A 22791-nucleotide genomic window follows, 5' to 3' on the forward strand; every position below is an offset into this window, starting at 1 on the left:
ACACTCTCCTCCCCAATAGCTACAAGATCCTCTCCCTGCCCAGGTCCAACCGCTCTGGTGGGGGTGTAGCCCTGATCTACCCCGAGTGGATTCCTGCCTCTGTCACTCCTATGCAGGCCTGCTCCTCTTTTGAATGCCTCATCTGCAGACTCTCTCTCCCCTAGCCATTCCCTTGCTGTGGCTACTCTCGGCCACCGGGCCAGATCTCCTTCTCCTTCCTTTCTGAGTGGGTGGACCTCTCCTCCTCACTCCTGGCCTCAACCACTCAACTCCTCCTTCTCGGAGACTTTAACATCCACCTGGATGCCTCCTGTCCTCCCTCTGGACTCTTTCCGACCTCTGCAACGCTCTCACTCACTATTCTCCCCTCTGACCCAACTCACTCTGCAGGGCACACTCTGGATGTTCTGATCTCCTCGGACCTTCCCCTCTCTTTCCCTCTCTCCACTCCTCTCTCATGGAGTGATCACGGTCTCCTCTCCTCTCCTCTCACCCTCCCTACCCCTCAGGCCAAGCCACCTCCATCACTGCCACCCACCTTCTCGGTCATCCAACCCATGAAGCACGTGTCAGCTGTGGCTTTCGCTGCCACCTTACCACCCCCCCCCCCCACCCCCCTTTGGCTGACTCTCACCCTGGCACAGGCTCTCCACGCTCCACTCTGCTATCTTTGACACTCTTGATATCCTTGCCCCTGTCATGAGAATCCGCCTGAAGGCCAAAATCAAGTGCAACTTCTGGTACGACTCAGACCTCGTCACCCTAAAACGCAAGTGCAGGGTAGCCGAGAGGAATTGGCGTGCTTCAGGTACATCCTCTGACAAACTGGCCTGCCGCCTGCTGCAAATGCAATACCGGCTCTCTGTCCTAACCAAGAAGAGAGCTGGTATCCAAGCCTGCGTCTATGCAGCTGAACTCTGCAAGGAACTGGCCAATCATGCCGCTGTCTCTACCTCTCCTGTCCACTCCCAGGCCCTCTGCACTCTTCTCACTTCATCTCTAAAACTCAGGACATCCTATCCACACTCTCCTCCTATCACCTCCCTCCCCCTACTCCCTTCTCTTCATCTGGCCCTTCTGCAGCCACCTCTCCTCCCTCCTTCTCTGCCTTTCCCCTGTTCTCTGCACACAATGTTTCTAGACAAGTCTGATCTATGAATGTCTCGTCGAAACAGGTTCACCCCTGTTCGTCGAAACAGGTTCACCCCTGTTCGTCCAAAACTATCAAGGACCACATTGAGTCCTTGGCACCTGCCCTGGCTGATTTCTGCAATCACTCCTTCGCCATTGAAGTCTTCCCATCCCCCCTGAAGCACTCCCTTGTGCACCTTCTTCTTAAGAAACCCTCTTTGGATCCCTCTTGCCCGGCTAACTATCGCCCAATCTCCATCACTCCTTCCTGGGCAAGCTTCTGGAGAAACTGGCGATCTCCCAGCTTAATCTTCACACTGAATCTGTTGGTTGTCTTCATGATCATCAATCTTGCTTCAGAGCTGCCAAAAGCACGGAAACTGCTCTCCTGAGCATCCATGAAGACCTGCTCTCCAACCTTGACTCTTAACACCCCCTGCGCCCTAATCCTGCTTGATCTCTCTTCGGCCTTTGACATTGTCAACCATGCCATCCTACTCAACCGTATCCGTGATAACCTGGGTATCACTGGTCAAGCTCTGGTTTGGCTGACTTCTTTCCTCTCTGACCGGCCCTCCCAGGTCCAACTTGGGTCCTTCCTCTCTGCTATCTTTTTGTCTACCTGTGGTGTCCCCCAGGGGTCTAACCTCTTTCCCGGGCTTTTCAACCAATACCTGGCACTCCTTGCCTACCGCATCGCCGCTCTCTGCCCCAACTTACAGTGCTATACGGATGACACCCAGCTCATGTTCAGGCTACCCTCGGCCTCCTCCTCTCCTTCCCTCATCTCTGTCTGTCTGCTATCCAGCAGTGGTGTGCCGCCAATGACCTCTGCCTTAATGCCAGTGAGACTGAGATTCTCCTCATCTGCACACCCATTCCCTCCTTTCCTGTAGCTCTCAGGACGGCCAATCTTGTCCTCTTCCTGCTCCCCACCTGCAAGGCAATAAACCTCAGGGTCATCTTCGACTCCACACTCTCCTTCTCTCCTCACATCTCTGACATCTCTAAGAAGTCACACTACCAGCTGCACCTCCTCAGAGGTATTCTTCCTTTCCTCTCCTTCCCCCAGAAGCTCACTGTGTCCAGAGCTCTGGTTCTCTCTAAGCTGGACTATTGCACCAGCCTCTTTCTAAATCTGCCTGCTTCTACTCTCCGCCCTTTGCAACTTATCCAGAACACGACTGCGAGACTTGTCCTTGGCCTCACGCCCAGGGATCGTATCTCTCCATGACTGAAATCTCTGCACTGGCTCCCAGTGGCTGCAAGGATTAAGTTCAAAACCCTCTGCATCATCCACAAGGCCTTCTGGAGCCTGGGGCCTCAATACCTTCAACTCTCTCTTCCTAAATATCTTCCCTCTCGAGCTCTTTGCTCATCCGCCTCCAACGCCCTCAGGGTCAATCGCTTCTCCAAGCAACGAGTTGGTGGTAGATCTCTTTCGTCGGCTGGTGCCTCCCTTTGGAACAGCCTCCCTGCCTTCCTTAAACTTGAGGAGAATCATCTCTGGTTCTGCAAGCACCTCAAAACCTTTCTCTTTCCTTCTGCATTTTTCCCTCCTCTGTTGACCTCCTGGCTGTAAACAGAACAGCACTGGCTAGCTGGATACCCTCTGATCTCGGGCCCAGGTCCCTCCCCCGCCAGCGATACACTCCTGCACTGCCCGCCTGGTATAACCCGCACTTGGGGACTATTCTGTATCCCTACAGTCCCCCCTACCAGCCCTTGACACCTGATGTGTGCACTTACTCTTGCACTTGCCACCTGATGGCCGTCACTTACTTTTTTATCTATTCCCATGTACTGCACTGTCCCTGCCACCTTCCCACCCACTTGCGCAATCTTTGTTCCCCTCCCTTGCCTCGTCACGCATTGAAACACTTGTGTATCGGCGCGTTATAAATGCCATATCATATCATATACCCACCCCTCTAGCAATTCCTCTTCCTTCCTATTAGTTTCTCAATCATCTGCCTCTCTTAGTAACACCTAAACATGGACTCTGTATCTTTCTGTTAGGAACACTTTTCTTTTTGCTGCTTTCCTCCCACAGGATTCTATGGGACACCCTTTCTTTATGCTTTGTTTAGACTCCTCTCCTGACTATTTGGAGGTCCTTAAAGCCTTCTGCTTTACTTCCCTTATCTTTTTTCTCATTAATATGGGGAAGCTGATTAGTCAATAAGACTATTAGTACTGAGAGACTATGGCCCTCCTCAGGAGTGAGCCTTTCCGTAAATAATGTGCCGGGAACAACGTTCCCGGCACCTTATCCAGACCTGCTCACTCCCGAGTCTGCCGGCAGGGGCTGTGAAATACCGACAGGCCTGACCTGCCGGTAGATCAGGCCTCTACTGGCAGATAAATCACTGAAGCACCGGAACCGTTGCTAACTGTGCTGGTGCTTCAGTGTTCCCATTCCTGTGGAGTCCTTTTGGACTCCACGGGAAGGGAACTTACCATTCCACCGCTGCCCGTAATATTCCAGTATTACCAGGATATCGGGAAGCGGAAACTGTAAGTACTACAAGCAACCTCCTAATGAGGGCTTCATTCCTCTGTGCTTTACTTGAATTGTTACAATTGCACACATCACCTTAAAGTGAAGTGTGATTAGAAAACTTTTTTCTTTAATGGCTTTATGGTTACTTTACAATGTGCCTAGGATGAACTGGTGGCAGCAGATATTTCTCTACCGTTTGTCATACTTTGTACTTGTGCACTTTTGCATTTACTACTAGCGCCCTATTGCTGTGCCACAAACTTTTTGCTTGACATTTGGCCATATTATTCTTTGGTCTTCTTCCTGCCTTCACAGGTCAGGGAATACTCTATCTGGAATGTTCTTTCCTAGGGAAGGATGCTGCATCTGCATGCTAAGGGAGAGTTTCTGTATGAATCCCGGGTGTGGGGTTGGAAGGGTCTGGTCCCATTACACAACCAGGTACCTGAATGTCTGCTGCTGGCCTGATGGGATGGCCAGTAGCTAAATAGCCACTGACTGTTTGAATGGTGCACATCCTTACCATATGTGGGCTTGGGTGAGCTACAAGCCCAAATCTTGGATAAAAAGATGGCTCTTGCAGCCATTCAACAGAACATCGTTGGAACAAGTCCTCTACGAAGAATAGCAGCCAGTTGATGACCAGAGGACGACCCCTGCAGCTCACCAGAACCAACTCCAGTGAAGATCTGATGAAGCCCTGCTCTTCTGCCTTATCTCAAGAAGACTCTTGTCTGTGTTTCGACCCCTGAACCAGTGGGAACAACCAGTCTTGACCGCTACTCAAGGATCTGTGCCTTCTGAGACTTTCAAACTGTGCCTGGGACAACTGGTGGACTAGCCAGATCTTTCCTGGGCTACTTTGCTTCAGCCATCCTTAGAAGTTGGAAGATCTTCCACTTGTACAAGACGCCTGCACCTGCATTTTCAGCTTTTTTGCTTCAACGGAAGCCGCGCATTTCTCGGCTTCCAGCCCTGAGGTTGCTCTCCAGCCTGTCTCTTCTAATGTTCTCTCAACCACATACTCTGCCTCTCCCTTTCCTTTTCTGTGAGTATTCCCAGTCAAAACACTTTCTAGGTCCTTCCTGCCCTCTCTTCTTGACTACTTTCCCCCCTTGCTGTCAGCGACCCTCAAATTCCTGCCTTCTGGACTTTCTTCACCCCAAACCTTTTAACCTTTTCTTCACCAACCTTCTGAGTCATCTGTGTCCCAGTTCGCTAGATTGAATTGCCTTTCCTGACCCCCATCAACCTGTTGGGTTTATTTCTCCCCAGTCCCTTGTTTCTCTCCTCTGGCTTCCATCCCTTCCTTGTCCGAGCCTCCTCTGTCTTTGATCTGGACTTTTACTATTCCCAGCCTCCTCTGTTCCCACTTAGACTTTTTTTCCGCTCCAGTTCCTTGTGCAACTCCTTCTGGTCACCTCTTCAGCCTGTTTCGAATGAGCTCTACCTGCTAACAGCCACAGCAGTCTGTCACAGTCGCTGTATTTGGCCCCAGCTTCCAACCTCTGGTGAGTGGATTCTGGTGTGTTAGCTGGGATGGGTATTGGCTGCTGTAGATACCGGAGTTCACGGCTGTAATTGGTAAGTGGGAACTTCTTCATTAAGGCCTCTTTGTTTATCGAGGGTTCGCAAACAGTGAATCCATTAGGATTCTTTGTTATTCAATGCTCTCTGTGGGTTAGAACTGTTTTTCAAAATATCAATTACCCACCATTGGATGTCCTCGGGGGAATGGGCAAAAGCAACATAGCTTATGTTCAGTCAAGTGACAAAACTGAAGGAAATGATTTTGATAATGGCATTAATTTTGCCATTATGTACATATAAGATGTTAGTTTGAACAGATAGATAAAACCAGAACACCATCTGGAATTACAGACTAGCCCACCAAGAAAGCAGTGATCCTTCACTCTCAAAAATGTTTTGCTCTTTATGTTCAGAGAAAATGAAGTGTATATAGGTAATAGCTACACTGCATCACCGATGGACTGCAACCTGTGGGGACACATTTTGTTGGTTTTTGGCTATTTTTAGGAGGCCTGTTAGTGGGCACTGGGTGGTTTATTTAAATCCATATTTGCGAGGTACTATCTTGGTTTGCCTACATACTTTCAAAAAACATTTTAGCTTCTATTCTGTTGTAGTAAAAGTACTGTTTGAACAGTCTTACAAAATTACTTTGTATGCTCAAACCAGTTATGTTCTCCTTAGTTTCCAAAATATTTTTGATACCTCTGCTGCAGTCTTTCTCCAGATCATGAATTTGTGCTGGAAGAATAAGTTCCTTGCCTTCTGAAAAGTTGACAATGTTACCTCTTCTCGATCCTTTTTGATCCATTTATTGTTTGGTGTATATGGGGCAGATTACTAGTGGGCTCCTTGGAGGCTTTGAACTTTGTACCAATCCTGAAGCGCTAGTATTCATGTGAAATCATGTGCGCCCAAAACTGAATACTTAATTAGTCTTGCCTTTTCTTTTTCACCAAGCCATTGCAGGTGTTGTGTGAGGGCTAGGAATTTCCAGGCCAAGATCTGCTTATCGCTAGAAGCATAGTAACTGGGTTCATTCAATCGACAGGCAGCGCCACCTGATTCTTTGGTCTCGTTTTTAGGGAGAATTCTCTGTTTAGCCTGAATTTCCTAACCTAGTGAGTCCCCCAGCAGCTTTGCTGGAGTTCTGGAGTTTGTTTTTTTCTCCTGCCAAGAGTGCGACTCTTTTCCTCACACTCTTGGACATGATTTGAGGGGTTTCTTTGACTGTTTAAAGTGTTTTATGGCCTATGGGGTCTTTTACTCCATAGGGTCCCATGTGTTTTTACTATGTGTGTTACACAGCACCCTCAGAGCAGTGACACAGGGGTGTCATAGTGACACCCCACCATAGACTCCATACCCTGGGACTGACTACTGTCTCCCAGGGCATGTAAAGTCACCATTGGCTTTACTAGTCCCAAATTATGAACAGAAACCAGTAAAAACCATCATATTGTGGACGTACTGGTCGGGGCACTTCGATTGCCCCGGGGTCTGTTATTCGAGGGGGCACGTCTCCGTCCCCCCTGATCGAGTTTTGGCTGGTGGCAGTGGATACTACTTTTTATATTCGACCGCGAATATATCTCTATGGGATTTTCCCATTGTTCGAGGCTACCAACTTTAATTATTTAATTCCTATAGCCTCGAACATACCACCGGGTAATTTATTTAATATTAATTTACCGGTTGGTATTTTTTGCCAGACCTCGATTCTAAAATGGCGTTTGTGTTCTCTTCTGTGACTCCAACCCAAGTCGAGCCCTTTGTTCCACTTTTTGGCGGGCTTCTCCACAGAAGCCTCCAAAAGTGGTGCCACTCTGTCTGGGTACCAGAGGGCGTGTGGGAGGGGGTTTAGGCACCCTGGACTGAGTTGCCGTGGCAACTCAAGTCGCACTCTTGTGTGATTGGCCCAAGTGGTGATCCGGCCGGCTCACCACTTAGCATGTTTGATTGACAGCTAGGCTGAATGAATGGGGGTTTCTTGCATAAAAGCAGGGCTTTTGGGACTGGAACTTCAGAAGTCGCCACAGGACCTGAGAATCCGAAGAGGTAGAAGCTGAGCCGACCTGCAACGACGACACCACCGGTGGAGCCCTGCTGGACCGTCTCACCACTTCCCGACTACAGAGGAGATCTTCTTGCCGGAGAGTCTGTTCCCCTTGAGCTGGTGGGGACAACCAGTTTGCTTTCCTTTTCCCTACCAGGACGTGGTCGAATTGCCCATGCCAAGCACTCAGGAAACCGGATAGCCACTTACCACTGAACCGCGAAAGAAAGGACCGCTCCTTTGAATCGAGAAACTCCGCGGCTGGTTTCTTCCCTGGCAGCACAACGACCTCCTGCTTTCCTCCCCGACGAGATCGTCTCTTCTGCCGGACGAAGCACCGACTCGCAACCGCTGCCAGGAACAACTGCCCCCGCTGGAGTGTTCTCACCATTTCAAGGTACTGTGTCCGCCTGGCCTCCCTTTCTATAGATTGCTACAAGGTGACAGTAAATCCTTAACCTTCTAGACTGGGCTGGCCTCTTGACCATCTAACTGGTCCCTTTCTTTTGGTCCAACTTCTTTCTGAACCTTTTTGAGACTTTTGTGCACTTTTCAATCGTGTGACCTTGGACACATTCCATTCTGATCCTCTTAAAGTGGATCTGGCTTTCTGAACTCTAACTTCACGGTTTGATTCTGCCTTCCTCTCTTGCTGTGTTCTTTTGAAAGTGTTGGGATCTGTTTCAATTTATGCTCTGCCTTTCTCTCCCTTTTAAACCAAATTATTAGAGTGCCATCTGCGTTAAGCGCTCACCGCTGTCTGAAAATAAGTGGTGCTTTACTTAAGACTTGTCTAGTATTCTTTTAAGGGAGTGTATATACTTTAGTGACTGTGTTTTTGAACTTGCTTGATATTTGTGCCAGTGTGTTTTTATAGATGTGTTTTTAAATAAATAATTATATATCTTTTACACCAAAGCTCTGGTCAGTGTTTGCTTGTTCTACTGTGTTTGCCTGCCCTATTGTGTATGCTCTGTATAATGCCTAACTCTTCTTGAGAGAAGTCTGACTGCTCAGCCACAGCTACCAGGTAAATCTGGGTGGTGCAGACTGCTACCAACTGGGTTTACTGCTAACTCCTGTAGTCCTAAACTTTTTGCAGTGATCCCTAAGGGAACTGCACAGGTTTCTGCCTAACACTCGTTATTCTATGTGATTCACTAACAACCTTACTTGGAGATTAGTGGTTCACATCACCACCTCGAGGCATGCACCAATCAATTTTGTGGGTTCTCTATAGTGATGTTTGATCCAAAGTCACTTGGTGCAGAGTTTTGAATTGTTGAACCCAGCAACTTGATCTTTTTGGCTTGGATTGACAAAGGTGTCACACAACTGTAATCTGCTAGAGATCAACTCCAGTTCTTAACTTTGTGATATTGAGACTCCGAGTGTGCCATCCAGTGGCACTGGAGCTGCTGATTTTATAGCTCCAGCCTCCGTAAACGTGTGACAGGTCGAGGTAGATATCATGTTTCAGGAGTCCAGATACAATGGCTATTCTTTAGACGGCTCTAGATGTGCCTGTACTTGGTTGATGCATTAATGTTTTTCTAAGTGTATCTTATGTTGGAAAATCTAGCACTTCACCAGATTGTGCAAAATCCACTCCTGTGATTAAGCTAATACATTCAAGCTCATGGAAATGTATCATGGAACCAAATTGAGAATGTTTTTTATTTATCAATCACTGTTTGCACCTGCTCCTGCTCTTAGAGCTTCTTCTCCCTCAAATATTGACAGGATGTTTGAGGAATTTGCAATTTTTTAACAGTTTGGGACAGGATAAAAATTAAACTGCAAGTTGCTAGCCAGGCATAAAGTCACAAGCCTTGTGATTTCTGAATAGGCCATTGTTTACTCTGCAAGAGTCAATTCTAACTAAGCAGTGGCTAGTAGCGACTACATTTTGAGGCCATATTTGAGAGCTCTGCTAAGAAATATTTTTCTAAAAAGATGTGGAATTCTGAAGGTGAGTTTCGAGGAGATTGTGTCCTCCGACATATTCCACATCTTTGACAGGTAATTACCGCAGCTGTGCTGCGGTAATTACCTGTCAAAGATGTTGAATACGTCGGAGGAACATCCCATCGAAAGAACGTTACCAGATAAGAAAGTAACTTGTTCTTCTTTGCGAGCTAGCCCTCGATAATTTAGCCGGATAGATTCTTTTGTAGCCTGCTCAGCCCTACATCCTCCAGCAACTAAAGACTACAATATATTCTCAGTCATTTTGTAATATCTTTCCATCACCTATTTTCTTCCATTCCTTTCTACAATAATTATCTTTTGTAAGAATATCCGTAAAACACATCTTTGTGTGTTTATTTTAGTACGATTGAAACACAGTTCTCAATTCCTACTATGTTCAGAATTCGCTTTGTGTGAAAATCAAATGTATGTCTTCACAAAGCTTCTTTTAACTGGGTTATGCTCTCTTTCACGCAACGTGCAAGTTTAAACCATGTGCTTGTCTATGGGACAAAACTTTTCCAGGAAATATTGTGGGTCTTGGGACGTCTCTTCCGACTGAAATGTGTGTGATACCTAACCAGTGACTTCTGCCACCAGTTTTAGTTAAAAAAAAAAAGGTTTGTACTCTAGACTATTTATTTAGGTTTTTGTGAATTCATTTTCTGTTTTCAGTTTCCCTTGATTTGATAAAGAGTGTTTACAAATAAACTTTAATCCTATTCGCTTGGTAAACTAAGTTCTGGCTAGGCATTTCTTCTGTCCGTAAACATGTATATATGCTCTAAAAAACATTTAAATACATTTTGTTTTCTTTTTAACAGAATCAGGAAGCTGAGGATCCCTCCAATAATGAGGCTATTGGAGGAGGCAGCGGTGATGAAACCTACTATGTAGATTTACTTAAATTAAAGCTGGAGAATTCAAGGTAAGTTAAATTGTAATTTTTTATTGCTAGTAGCTTGATACTATTGTTTCATTATTTCTTTTGCATGGCTTGACCTCTTAACCATTGACAGTGATTGGGGAGCAGATGCATATAGTTTGTTATACGGTTAGCCCAGCTCTTGTTAGTCCTGGTCCAAATTCAAAATTAAGGCATTTCCTTTAATCCCATAGAATGTATGCCCCTTTTCCTGCTTCATTGGTTTAGAAAATATCCATCTTTTTCTGGCTCTAGTCAAACCTTGCCTTTTACATAAATTGAAGTTCAAATCTCCAAAGTCAAAATGTTAGTGCTTTAGTTGGTATGTTTTTACCATATTCCACTTACCAGAAGCAAAACTCTTACCTTCTAAGGCCATTTTCTCAAACATGTTCCTTCTCTGGGACTCTCACACTATCTACCATGTGGAACTCTCTGAATGTATGTTAAATTCAGATGTGTACATAGTTTTTCCTTGCATGTTATATGGACGTACAGGTACCCAGGTGAATACCACCAGTGTACCATTGTATAGTAACACTTACCTGGTTAGCAACAGTGTTTCACAGCAATGCACAAATGTTCCATTCATCAGTGTTTTGTTTAAAAAATAAAAGTGCATTTTATTCAAAATTCTTGCAAACCTGTGCATCATGAAAAAGCCCCACAAGCAAGCTTATAACTGTGAGGAATGGCCATCTGTCAAGGGTGTAGAAGCCCTGGCTTTTTTATTTGTATTAATTAATAGAATGATGCGTGTAATTCATCTCACAAAGGGTAATCTGCTAATTTTGCGAGATAGTTAGGCCAAGGTTAAAGAAACTCAAAATGTATTAGTAGTTAATCTAGAGTGATTAGGTACTGAACCTCAGTCCGAAGTAGTTGTAGGCCTTATTAGAAACCTGTCTGTGAGAGAATATTAACCTATTGGTGGTATGTGCACATGTTTCTCCCTTAAGCAGGCTTTATCAAGGCGTTACACAATCCAAACAAAGTTATAAATAGGAGAGCGTGTTGTATAAGTTGTGCATTTATGTTTAGGTCGTCTAGTTTTTTCAATCATTGTCCTAAATACATCCATCAATATGAGCAATGTCAAAATGTGTTGCAATTCAGTACATTTGTGCATATTTATACAGTTATGTCCAATCATAAAAACACGTTACCGTTTAGAGGGGTTTGCCTGAAATGTAACTGCATCTGCAAATATAAGGAAAAAAAAGGCAGGGTCATAGGATTGGAAGAGAGGAGGAAGGAAGGAGAGGGTTAGGGAAAGTTGCTAATCATTTAAAATGCATCTTGTCTGTGTTTCTCATTTAAATTAAGAAGTGTTGTTCATTCAGACATCCTGTCAGTATATTGGTGGATGTTTGGTGTGATGGTCGGAGGGCCCGTGGTGTCGGGAGGGCCCCTCCGGTGTATGCGGCTGTCGCGCAGAGACGCCGCGCAAGAACAGACACGGAGGCGTCTGCTCGTTCCGGCGCTCCGGCTCCAACTGCCGGGCGCCGCCTTTATTATTAACTGCGCATGCGCCGGCCTGCCAGCCGCGCATGCGCCTTTTGTGTAATACGTACACAACATCCCTCCTTTTCCCCCTCAAACGACAAAACATCAAACATGGGGCCAACGTGGCCTAAACATTATATACTTAACGGACTTTTGTTGCTCAGGTCTCCGAGTCCATGATAAAGTCTTGGAATCTTTGTGGAGGGCGGCGCCCCTCTCTGCGGGGGTACCTGGGCGGTCCCATTTCGACACTCTCTGGTTCCGCAGGGTCTCCGGGCGTGTCAACGTCCTCCGGTGGTGCATCTGCTGCTTGCCTCCGACCAGGGTCCGGTTCCTCTCTAGAGGTTGCTGGTCCTATGCGTTTGAAGAAGGACGCGTTTCTGGTCACTGTCCCACGCGCGTTCGCCGCTGTGACCATGGATCCCTTGACGTGGGTGACACCCATCGGGTGTGTCTCATATGTCATTGAGAGTTTCCCTTCTGGCTTCCGGTTTCGGACCAGGACAGTATCTCCTACCGCTATCTCTTTTTCCGGCAGCCTCCGCCTCGTTGTTTCCTTCTCGTTCCTCGCTGCCCTGTCCGCTGCCACTTGTGTGTCATCAATCACCCCCGGACGTCGCTCTCCTGCTTCCGGTATCAGCCCTCTTGGTATGCGCTTGAATAGGGCTTCGGCGGGCGCGATTCCGGTGGACTGATGTGGGGTGGACCTGTACTCACGGAGGAATTCGATCAGATTATGGCGCAGGTCTTCCCCTCCATTGACGGAGATGCGAAAAATTTTGTTAAGTGTCCGCATGAACCGTTCAACCTCTCCATTGGCTCTTGGCCACAGTGGGGTCACTTTGCGGTGTTTGATGCCTCGTTCAGCGCAGTATCTGGCGAAACGCTGTCCTTGGAAAGGAGCGCCGTTGTCGGAGCAGATCTCGAGCGGGAAGCCGTGGGTGGCGAAAATTTTGTCCATGGCCAGGATGGTGTGATCGCTGGCGGTGGATTCCACGAGCTCCACCTCGGGGTACCTTGACCACTGGTCGGTCACCACTACGAAGTGTAGGCCTCTGCCGGTCGAACCGAAGTCTGCGTGGACGGTACCCCACGGCACGTCGCTCCGTGGCATGGCTTGGATGGGCGGGCTCTTTTCTGCCGGACTCGCAGCTTGGCAAGGTATGCATGCCTTCACGAACTCGGTCACTCGGTGCTCTAGGTCGGGGAACCAGACTTTCAGCCTCAGGCGCGCCTTCATCTTGGCCATGCCTTGATGGCTTGTGTGGGCTAGCTGGAGAACTCTTGTGACCAGGGATCTGGGGATCACGATCTGGTCTCCCCGCAGTAGTAGGCCGTCCGTGGACACTGAGAGTTCGTGTCGAGCCTTCCACAGCAGTTGTAGGTCTCTCTGCGTTTCTGGGTGTCTTCTGGCGTTGTTCAGGGGGACTTCTCGCCATTCCCCTGTCGCAACCGCCCTTTTCACTCGCAGGAACGCCTCGTCCGAGTTTGAGTCTTCCGCAATGTTCTCCCTCGACAGGGCCACAGGCAGGGCTGATTCAACGACGAGATGTACAGCGTCTCCTGCATCAGACACCTCGACTGGATTCTGGGCGTCCCTCGTGCCGGGGTGGCGGGACAGGTAGTCTGCGGGGTTGTGGGTGCCTGGGCGGTACACCAGCTTGACGCTGTATTCGATGAGCGATAGCATCCACCTTTCGATCCGGGGAGGCGGCTTTGAAGAGGTGCCTGACAGAATTGGAATCAGGGGCTTGTGGTCGGTGACCACAACGACGGGTTTGCCGAGGATGTATATCCTGAAGTGTTTGCATCCCCACAGGATGGCAAGGGCTTCTCTCTCGATTTGCGAGTAGCGCCTTTCCGTGTCAGTGAGGGCCTTGCTAGCGTAGGCAATGGGTCTCATTGCCCCCAGTTCGTCGGCCTGCATGAGGACTGCCCCTAGACCAACGGGGCTGGCGTCAACGACGATCTCTGATTCTCGGCTGGGGTGGAAGTAGGCCATCGTCTCCTGCTCTGACAGGGCCTCTTTGATGGCGTTGAATGATCTTTGTTCTGCCGCTGTCCATTGCCACGGTACATCATTCCTGGTGAGTGCCCTCAATGGTTCTGACAGGGAGGCCAAGTCTTTGATGAATCTGCCGCAGTAGTTGACCATCCCCAGGAAGCTCCGAATTTCCGCAGGGGAAGTGGGAGGAGGCGCATCTCTAATGTCTTTTACTTTGCCGGGATCAGGTGAAATGCCGTTCGCATGGAAGGTGAAACCGAAGAATTCCAGCCGATCTTTCAGGAATTCGCACTTCTCTTGGTGAAGTGTAAGACCCACTGCCTGGAGTCTCTCAAACGTGCGTTCTAGTCTTTTAAGGTGTTCGCTCTCAGATCTGGCGAAGACCAGAATGTCGTCGGACATGTTAATGACACCCCTCAGGCCAGACAACGCTCCTCTTATTGCGTTCTGGAAGACCTCAGCTGCGGATGAGATCCCGAAGTTGAGTCTCTTGTATTGGTACAGCCCTTCGTGCGTCGTGAACGTGGTGATGTACCTCGACTCGGGGTGCAGTTCCAGTTGATGGTAGCCTGATCTGAGGTCTAGTTTGGAGAAGACTTTGGCGCCTTGGAGTTCGCCGACGATGTCGTCCAGGGTGGGCGTGAGGTGGCGTTCTCTTTTGATGGCCGCATTGGGTAGCCTCATGTCCACGCAGATGCGCACAGCCCCTGGTTGTTTCGGCTTCGGGGCCACTACGATGGGTGAAACCCACGGGGTGGGCCCTTCTACCCGTTCGATGATGTCTCGGTCCATTAGCTGCTGCAATTCCGCCTCTACTTGTGCTCTCAGGTGAAATGGAATTCGGCGGTGTTTGAGGGCTGTCGGCCTTACGGATTTGTCGATGTGCAATCGAATGGGGTCAGCGTTCAGTTTGCCAATGCCCTTGAAGAGGCTCGCGAACTTGTGTAACATGCCTTTTAGATCTGCATGGTATACCCCGAAAGTGAAATGCACGATGTCAAGCGCTTCTGACGCAGCGCAACTCAGTAGTGAGTGGGGGCTGACGTCGGTGACGAAGAATCTTGCCTTGATGGAGTTTTGTCCGTGCGACACTGGGGCGATGAATGCACCTTGGATGGGTAAGGGGGTGTCACCACCGAATGCATATATCCTCGCTGTTGACGTCGCCAGCTCTGGTGGGCCTGGCAGGGCTACGTAGTGTTTGGTGGCTAGCACGCAGACTGAGGCCCCGGTGTCAATGAGGATGGGGGTGGGAATGCCCTTGATGTCGACGGTGCACTTGGGCTGGCGTTTCGTGCTGGGACATCTCGCGATGTTGGAGATGAAGAAGACTTCTTCCTCTTCCTCCTCTTCTTCTTCCGCGAGATCCAGGTCTTGCAGGCCTTGATCAATGGAGGAGATGCCTCTCACTCTGCGGGAACTGCTTCGCCCCGCTCTCTCTGGTCCTCTCGATGTTGTGACAGGGGCAGCTGCACGGCACGTCCTGGCAAAGTGGCCTGGTACGCCGCATCGGGCGCATGTTCTTGACCTGGCCGGGCAGTCACCGCTGTGGGGGAGGTCATACCCACAGTTCGAGCACGATGGCGCGGTGCTTGGGGTGGACGCGGTGTCAGACTTTCTCGGCGTCCATCTTGGCCTGTTCGCAGACGACCGCCCTACTGCAAATGCATCTTCATTGTGTCCTGGTCGCGAGGCAGCGTCCATTTTCGCGCCTCTAGCCTCAGCTAGTTCGTGTGCTCTGCCCAGGTCTAGAATTTGCTGGAGGGTTAGGCCAGGCTCCCTCAACACCTGCCTCCGAAGTTTACCGGAGCTGCACCCTTGTAGCAGTTGGTTGCGGACCATCTCCTCTTCGTCGGCCCATCTGCAAGAGGACGCCAGGTGTCTCAGGCGGGCGCAGAATTTGTCTAGGGGTTCATCGTCTAACTGCTTCTCAGCGCCCATGACGAACCTATCAAAGTCCACATTGGCCATGGGTAAGAAGTGGTCTTTGAGTGCCTGCTTGACGGCGTCGTAATTGACCACGGGGATGGTCAGGGAGTCATAGATCTTGTGGACTTCTGCGCCTGCTGAATAGATCATGGTCGCAATCTTTTCATCATCGTCGTCAACCCCTGCTGCCCTGAAGAACATGTCCAGTCTTTTGACCCACAGCAGCCACTTCGGTCCTAGCTTGGAAGGGGGCCCAGTGGCATCGAACTCCGGCATGGGGGCTAGGGAGCTGCGGGCTCTGCGGGGAACTGGGGCTACGGCGCCCTCATCGTCTGCGCCGTCACCCATTTCTTCCTGCTAGGTACTCACAGGTGGTAGATATGGCCTTGTGGTAGTGGTGGGAGCGAAATCCCCTTCTTTCTTCTTGCTTGCCACAGCCTGGCACCAGCAGGACTGTGGGGGTTCCAAATCTTCTTCTTTCTTCTTTATTACCACAGCCTTGCACCAGCAAGACTGTGGGGGTTCCAAAAATTGTTCGTGATTGTTTTTTTTTTTTTTTCCTGGCGCCGTCGGCGAGTGGCGCACGAGCACCCTGTTGGGCCGCAACCACGGTCGCCGCGCGTGACGGCGAGCGGATCAAAGGAAAACAAAATGGCCGCCGGTGCGTCGTCAGTATAAGACGCGGGCGGACTTAACTGACGTTTCGTGGCCGGGCACGGGAGTGGGCCGTGGCTCGTCCTCGTCGCCAGTGTGATGGTCGGAGGGCCCGTGGTGTCGGGAGGGCCCCTCCGGTGTATGCGGCTGTCGCGCAGAGACGCCGCGCAAGAACAGACACGGAGGCGTCTGCTCGTTCCGGCGCTCCGGCTCCAACTGCCGGGCGCCGCCTTTATTATTAACTGCGCATGCGCCGGCCTGCCAGCCGCGCATGCGCCTTTTGTGTAATACGTACACAACATTTGGGTCGGTTCAATGCAGTTAATTCCAGATACAAGTTAATGAATACAAAAACCTGCCCACAAGGGTTTTAGGGTCTAGCTCCAGTTAAATGCTGCCTGTATGGATTAGTGGTATTAAAAACTAAGTGGCTATTATGCTTTAATGCATGGTGAGTTGTAAGATACTATTAAAAACATTTGGGCAGGTTGGTTACGTTAAATATAGAGAAAGTACTTTAATAAGACATTATGATTGATATTTACCCATGTATTCCATGGCTATAGGATCGATTGTTGAGCACATTTTCAGGAGTATCAATGGTTTCCAACATTTCTGATCTGTATGGTAGGAGAATTTAATTTTAAGGCAAGCTGCATATAGTTGGTGCAGCAGCACATGGCACTAGTTTTAGTTATGCATAATTGTTGGAAGCAGGTTTTCTACAGCAAAAAACGTGTTAATGGACAGTTTTAGCACGACACAGAGTTTTATTAGAAAGGGCATCCTGCCTTTAGGTCCTCATATCCAGTGTAAGACAGATCTTCGACAGTAGGGTTCAATATTCGCGATCTACTAACATGGGTTTGGGTAAGCCTGAGTTAGGCAGGTGGTGCTTTTATCAGGACGAGAGAGTGAGGAACTGCCATATGTCCCATTGAAAAATCAATAAAAGCCCTTTAACTGCCTCTGGGGCTTGGAGTAATGATTGTGCCGTCTGTGACACTCCCTAACCCAGGCATCCCTCAATCCCAGAATTGTCAGAAGAGAGACAGTCTAAGATGTACAAAGCTGTCTACTGTGAGGAATCTGAGCTCAGATTCCTCACAGTAGACAGCTTTCCCTATTTTTCTAGTAGATCATCTACCTGTAAACGCCAGCCAGATACTGTGACGAGGAACAGACAAACCATAGCCATTCATTCCTCTCTTTAGTGACTCTCACACACACAGACACCAGTTATGTACTGGGACGACGAGGAGGAGACAAGCAAGAGCAATGCAGAACTTCCAAGTCGACAATGACCGGTCCTGTCCTTTTCGGACCAATCAAACTGTCGGGAACTTTAAAACCAGCAAGAAAAGTGAGAATGGAGTCCGCTGTGGAAGCAGGTCTACGGACTGCTGGACGAGAGCAGACCTCTCCAGGAAGGCGGCGTGGCAGACAAAGTGCTCGAGGAACCTGGAAAGATGCAGAGTGTATGCAGCGGGAAGCAATGATAAAGGAAGCTGGAGGTCTGTGGTGGAATACTGTAAAGGAACCAGCATGACCAGGCAAAGCTGCCGAGTGAGGCCTGAGCTGCGATAGACGCATCAGTGGTGGAAGCAAAGCAACGGAGAGCCACTGTGGAGACCGAGCGAGGCGCTGCATGAGAGAGAGAGCTTGTGGCAGCCGAAAGTCTTGCTGGAACACCGTAAGCACCGACTGGTGAAGCAGCCTAGGAAGGGGGACACCGGGACAGCAGGCGAGCATGTAAGACTTATAAGGAAGTTAATGAATGCCGAGCTAAATGAAAGCAAGCATTGTGAATACCGATTTAAATGAACTGAATGAAAGCAGGTACATTGAATACTGTATGAATGAAAGTCGTTTTGTGGAATCATACAATATAAAGGAAGTGTGTTGCTTGAGAGAACAAGCATTGGCAAGAGCCATGAGAGTATTTGAAAGTGCAACAAGTGAATGGTCGCAAAACAAGCAATGGTAAAGCATCATGAGGATGTGAAATGAGAATAAACCAAGCACCACTGTAAAGATGACATAGTGGCAATCTGCATATGAAGAAGGAGCAAGTAAGGTGTGTCAGTTGCGTGACCTGTGATGGGTGGTCCGTGTGGTCCAACAACTATGCCTAGACCGAGTACACCCATTTATGGGAAAGCCACTTAAAGCACCACCAATAAGCTTTTGATTGATTCTAAAGGAAATCTTGTGTGTTTTGAAATTAAGGAATGGAACTCTATGAAATTGGTGAAAGGTAACCAAGCCGGAAGAGCTGGGAAGGATCCCAAGGAATTGTTTTGTTAGAACTGTTGAAAGTCTTGAAAGCGTGGGGGAGGGAACCCCTTTTTGCACTGTGAACTATTTGAACCTTGGAGAAGGGAAACCCTTTGAAAACCAAGAGCAGGACAGAGCTCTGAACTTTTATTTGAACATTTATCATTGTGAGGCTTACATCCCTACACAGTGTATACAAAGAGATGTGAGGGCCAGAATAGTTTTGGACACAGACAGACATTTGCTTTGGACTTCCTGACCCAGACTAGCCTTAGTTTTATTTAGGTAGGGGTCTCCCCCCTTAGCATAGGGCAAGTTAGGCCTTTTTCCACCCTTCTTTTGAATAAAAGCGTATAGCCCAAACTTTCATTGCTTTGTCTGTGTCCATTTCATGATGCCTTCACACTATCCAGTGGTTGATGGCATAAGGGCAAACGCCTTCTCTATCTAATATGGCTTCTAGGTGCTTCCAGGCAAATACAATGTTTTATGGCTGGTACCTTTCCAGACAGTCAGGGCTTGCCTGGTCCTTTCCACGGACTGCTATTCATCTCCCTCTCCCTCTTCCTCTGTCCCTTTCCCTGTTCTTTTCCTGCTCTCTTCCCTACTTTTCCTTCATTCCTTCTCTCTCTCTCTCTCTCTCCCCCCCCCCACCTGCCTCCTCCCACCAGCCTCTGGATCTCCTTCTCTTCCACCTCTTCACCCTTTTCCCTCTGCCCACCCCCTGGCTCTGCCTCCCTCCCTAGCTATCCCTCTCTCCCTCTCTGCCTCTTTCTTTCTCTCTGCCTCTCTCCCACTCTGCATCCCCGCCTCTTTGCACTCAATCCCAATTACCAAGTTCCTCTGCCCTGTCCTTCTGCTACAGGTCTCTTGTTCCTGGTTCTCCTTTGACCTCACACCTACATGTGCCCCCTTTTATTTTCCCATTCTCCCTCCACTGGCTTTCTTCCTCGGCTAGTTCCCATAGCCAACCTCTGCCTGTCCTTTTCCCAGGTTAAGTGTTATAGGCAAGACAGCATACAAAAGGGATTCTATGTTCCGCTCCTTTCTCGTACACGGGGTTGCTTGTTTCTAACAATGGCGACCAGCTGCGTTCAGCGTCCCAGTTCGTGTGATGGCTTTCCTGCCAGCTTAAGGAGGGAACCACCCTGCTGCTCCTTCGCAGGTAAGTACAGTGTCTGTGTGTAAGTGTGTGAACATAGCTGGAGTTGTGCTGGTCATGTAGCAACTGGAATCGTACCAAAATGTCGACCACATAATGCCGAAATGACCATTACTGCGCCTTTGCGCTGTATAAGCATCTTGACTCCCGTTACACCGAATAAAGTGAGCGGGGTTGTCCCCCGTTCCCCTTGTTCGATTCAATGGGAGTCAGGAGTAGCGTGGGACAAGAACGTTTTTAAAAAAGGCCCCATGCGCCACCAGCTCTGACCCACATAAGTGAGTGTTACTGACATCGCAGGGATAGAGGGGAGTTGAGGCCACACACAGAAGTGTGCTGCGGAAAAGGTATGTAGGCTCGGGGCAAGCGGGTAGGGGGATGTGGAGAACGAGTGAACTATGACATTTTTGGCAGCGCCACGATCACATAGATCCGAACTGCTTGGTTTGGTCACGTTGTTGCGTGATTTGCTCTGTGTCCTGTATGCTCTTGCCCGCCACTTCAAAGGTCAGGTTACTCGCTGCCTGTTCCGCCACTTGAACTTATGCCTCTTGAAATTCTATGGAACAAACAAAAAGAAACTGTCTACAACTGTGATGTGCAGTGCAGGAATGGGGTGATGGACCGTGGCCTCCCTTGGCCCTCCTCCTGCCCCCACCTGCGAGGCCAAGAACATCGGGGTCATCTTTGACTCCACCCTTTCCTTCTCCGCCCGCATCTCTGAGGTCTCTAAAAAGTCACATTTCCCACTGCACCTCCTCAGAGGTACTCTGCCTTTCCTCTCCTTCCCCCAGAAGCTCATGGTATCCCAAGCTCTGGTTCTCTCTAGCTTGGATTATTGCAACAGCCTCTTTCTAAATCTACCTGCCTCTACTCTCCGCCCTCGGCAACTAATCCAGAACAGGACTGCGAGACTTGTCCTTGGCCTCAAGCCCTGGGATTGTATCTCTCCAGCTCTGAAATCTCTCTTGGCTCCCAGTGGATGCAAGGATTACATTCAAAATCCTCTGCATTGTCCACAAGGCTTTCTGGGGCCTGGGTCCAAAATACCTTCAGCTATCCCTCCGCAAATACCTCCCCTCTTGAGCTCTTTGCTCCTCTACCTCCAACTCCCTCAGGGTCATTCTTTTTTCAAAGAAAAGAGCTGGGGGTAGATCTCTGTCTTGGGCTGGGGCCTCCCTCTGGAACAGCCTCCCTGCCACTCTAAATCTTGAGGAGAACCATCTCGGGTTTCGGAAGCACCTCAAGACCTTCCTCTTTTCTTCTGCCTTTGATCCCCCTCTCCCTTGCTGATCTGTTCTCTCTTGGCACCGTGCACCTGGCCACCCTCTGTCCTCCGGGCCCAGGTGTCTGCTCACCATGCCACCCTCCCGCACTGCCACCAGGCCACTCCTTGCACTGGCGTCTGTATCTGTACCCATACAACCCCCCCTTTTTCTTCCTGCACTTATCAGATCTACCCTGTCTGCTGCCTCAAACCTAGCACTTGCAAATTGCTGGCTGCACTACCACTGTTTGTTGCCTTTATTATTTATTTATTGTTATTTATCTGTTTCTCCTCTGCTTCGCACTTTCCACTTCTCCCCCCTTCCATGCACTTTTCCCCTCCCCCTCTCCAATGTCACTGGGCCGAGTAAGATTGCTGTTTTGTTCTCCCCTGTTCCCTTCTGAAACACTTGTGTACAAGCGCGATAGAAATAAAATATCAATATCAATACTTGCTAGAACTACATGGCTTAGACCTGACCGTGTCACGCTGTATGTACTAAAATGTGCTTCTTTGTTAGACAAGCACGTTAAGATAGATATTGTTATATTATGTCATCTTTTATGTCCTATTTGCAGTGTCATTGTGCTTTGTATGAAGGCCTCAAAACCATTGTTTAAGGTGCATATTACCTTATCTATTGGACTGTTGCCCGCCCAGAGGGTTCTCCTTATAGCCTGTTGTAGCTTATTTTACAACCTCAACTCTAATATAGTGCTGCCATATTGCATTCCGCTGGCTTATATACCATTTGACTACATGTTGTGTCAGTTTATACTATTTGATGTTTCATTATATCGTTTTGCAATAATGTCTAATGTCCAAGTACCTCGAAGCATCAGCCTCTACACCCCCATTTTAACCTAGGATACACCCAATCCTCTACCAAGCGGACAGTCTAACTGCAGTCTGGGTCGATAAGGTTATGCAAAGGCTGTGTTGTGCTGATTAACTTCCACAAGAGCCCGACCGCAGCATAAGAGGAGTCCTGCCGCACACATCACTATAACCATACCCATAAAGTTCCCAGGAGGCCTCAAGGACCTCCAGGAAGCCCACTCTGGAGCTTTTCAAGCAGGGGAGCCATGGCTCAACACCCACCCTCATTCAAAATTGCCTAAATTTGCTTTCAGCATTTCACTTTATAGAACATGGCAGTTCGGGTGCCTAAAGGTGTAATTAGAAATGCTTTGCACTCCTGTTTTAGTTTGTGCAAGCCCACAATGGCACCCTGATTCTGTGGAAGGCTTAAAGGGCTGAACACTGCTTTGCAAAGGACAGTGCCCTGTGTACTTAAATCGACAAGCCTAGGTATTTTGAGAGACTGTGGTCGTGGTGGTGTGGCAGTGTAAAAACTTTGCAAACTAATCGGGGAAACGTGGAAAGTATTGCTAATTTGTTTGACCCAATCTTCTCTGAACCTGAACACTGCATGGCATGGGTAGTATAATGACTTTAAAGTAGTCATCTCGGCTTGTAATTGAACAGTAGCCTAAATTCTAAATACTATTCGTATGCAATGTACTGCTGTTTCATTCTCATGTTTGTTCAAACTACATTCAACACACAGCGCTTTCGAGCCAGAACAATTGCAGTAGACGCTTGCCTAATGTCATGTAACATATAATCATACAGTATTTACTGTTTGCTATCTTTTATAAATACTGTATGCGGAAATATTGCATGCATACATTGTCAATCGTGTGGATTAGAAAACTAGGTGGCCACTGAAATTCTGTCTGTTTTCCCTTTCCGCAAAACTCATAATTAGCCCCTTCGCCCATGACTGTTTAATGGTTTTATTTTTCCCTGAAAGATTGGCTCTTTTATAAGTTATATTTGAACGTTATGAAGCTTAGTTTAATTATTTTCATA

The 22791-nt window shown here is 48.5% G+C and overlaps 1 protein-coding gene across 6 annotated transcripts in view; it reads left to right on the forward strand.

Annotated features, from left to right (window-relative positions):
• The window catches only part of SPDL1 (spindle apparatus coiled-coil protein 1), a 739625-nt gene that overhangs the window by 528484 nt on the left and 188350 nt on the right, over positions 1-22791 (forward strand). For all 6 annotated transcript variants that reach the window (XM_069654308.1, XM_069654305.1, XM_069654307.1 and 3 more), the window contains one exon: positions 10016-10119. In XM_069654308.1, the coding sequence (XP_069510409.1) occupies positions 10016-10119 (104 nt within the window). The remainder of the gene's footprint in view (positions 1-10015; positions 10120-22791) is intronic.

The sequence above is a fragment of the Ambystoma mexicanum genome, chromosome 3q (assembly GCF_040938575.1).
Source record: "Ambystoma mexicanum isolate Mex_15411 chromosome 3q, UKY_AmexF1_1, whole genome shotgun sequence".
Lineage (NCBI taxonomy): Eukaryota > Metazoa > Chordata > Amphibia > Caudata > Ambystomatidae > Ambystoma > Ambystoma mexicanum.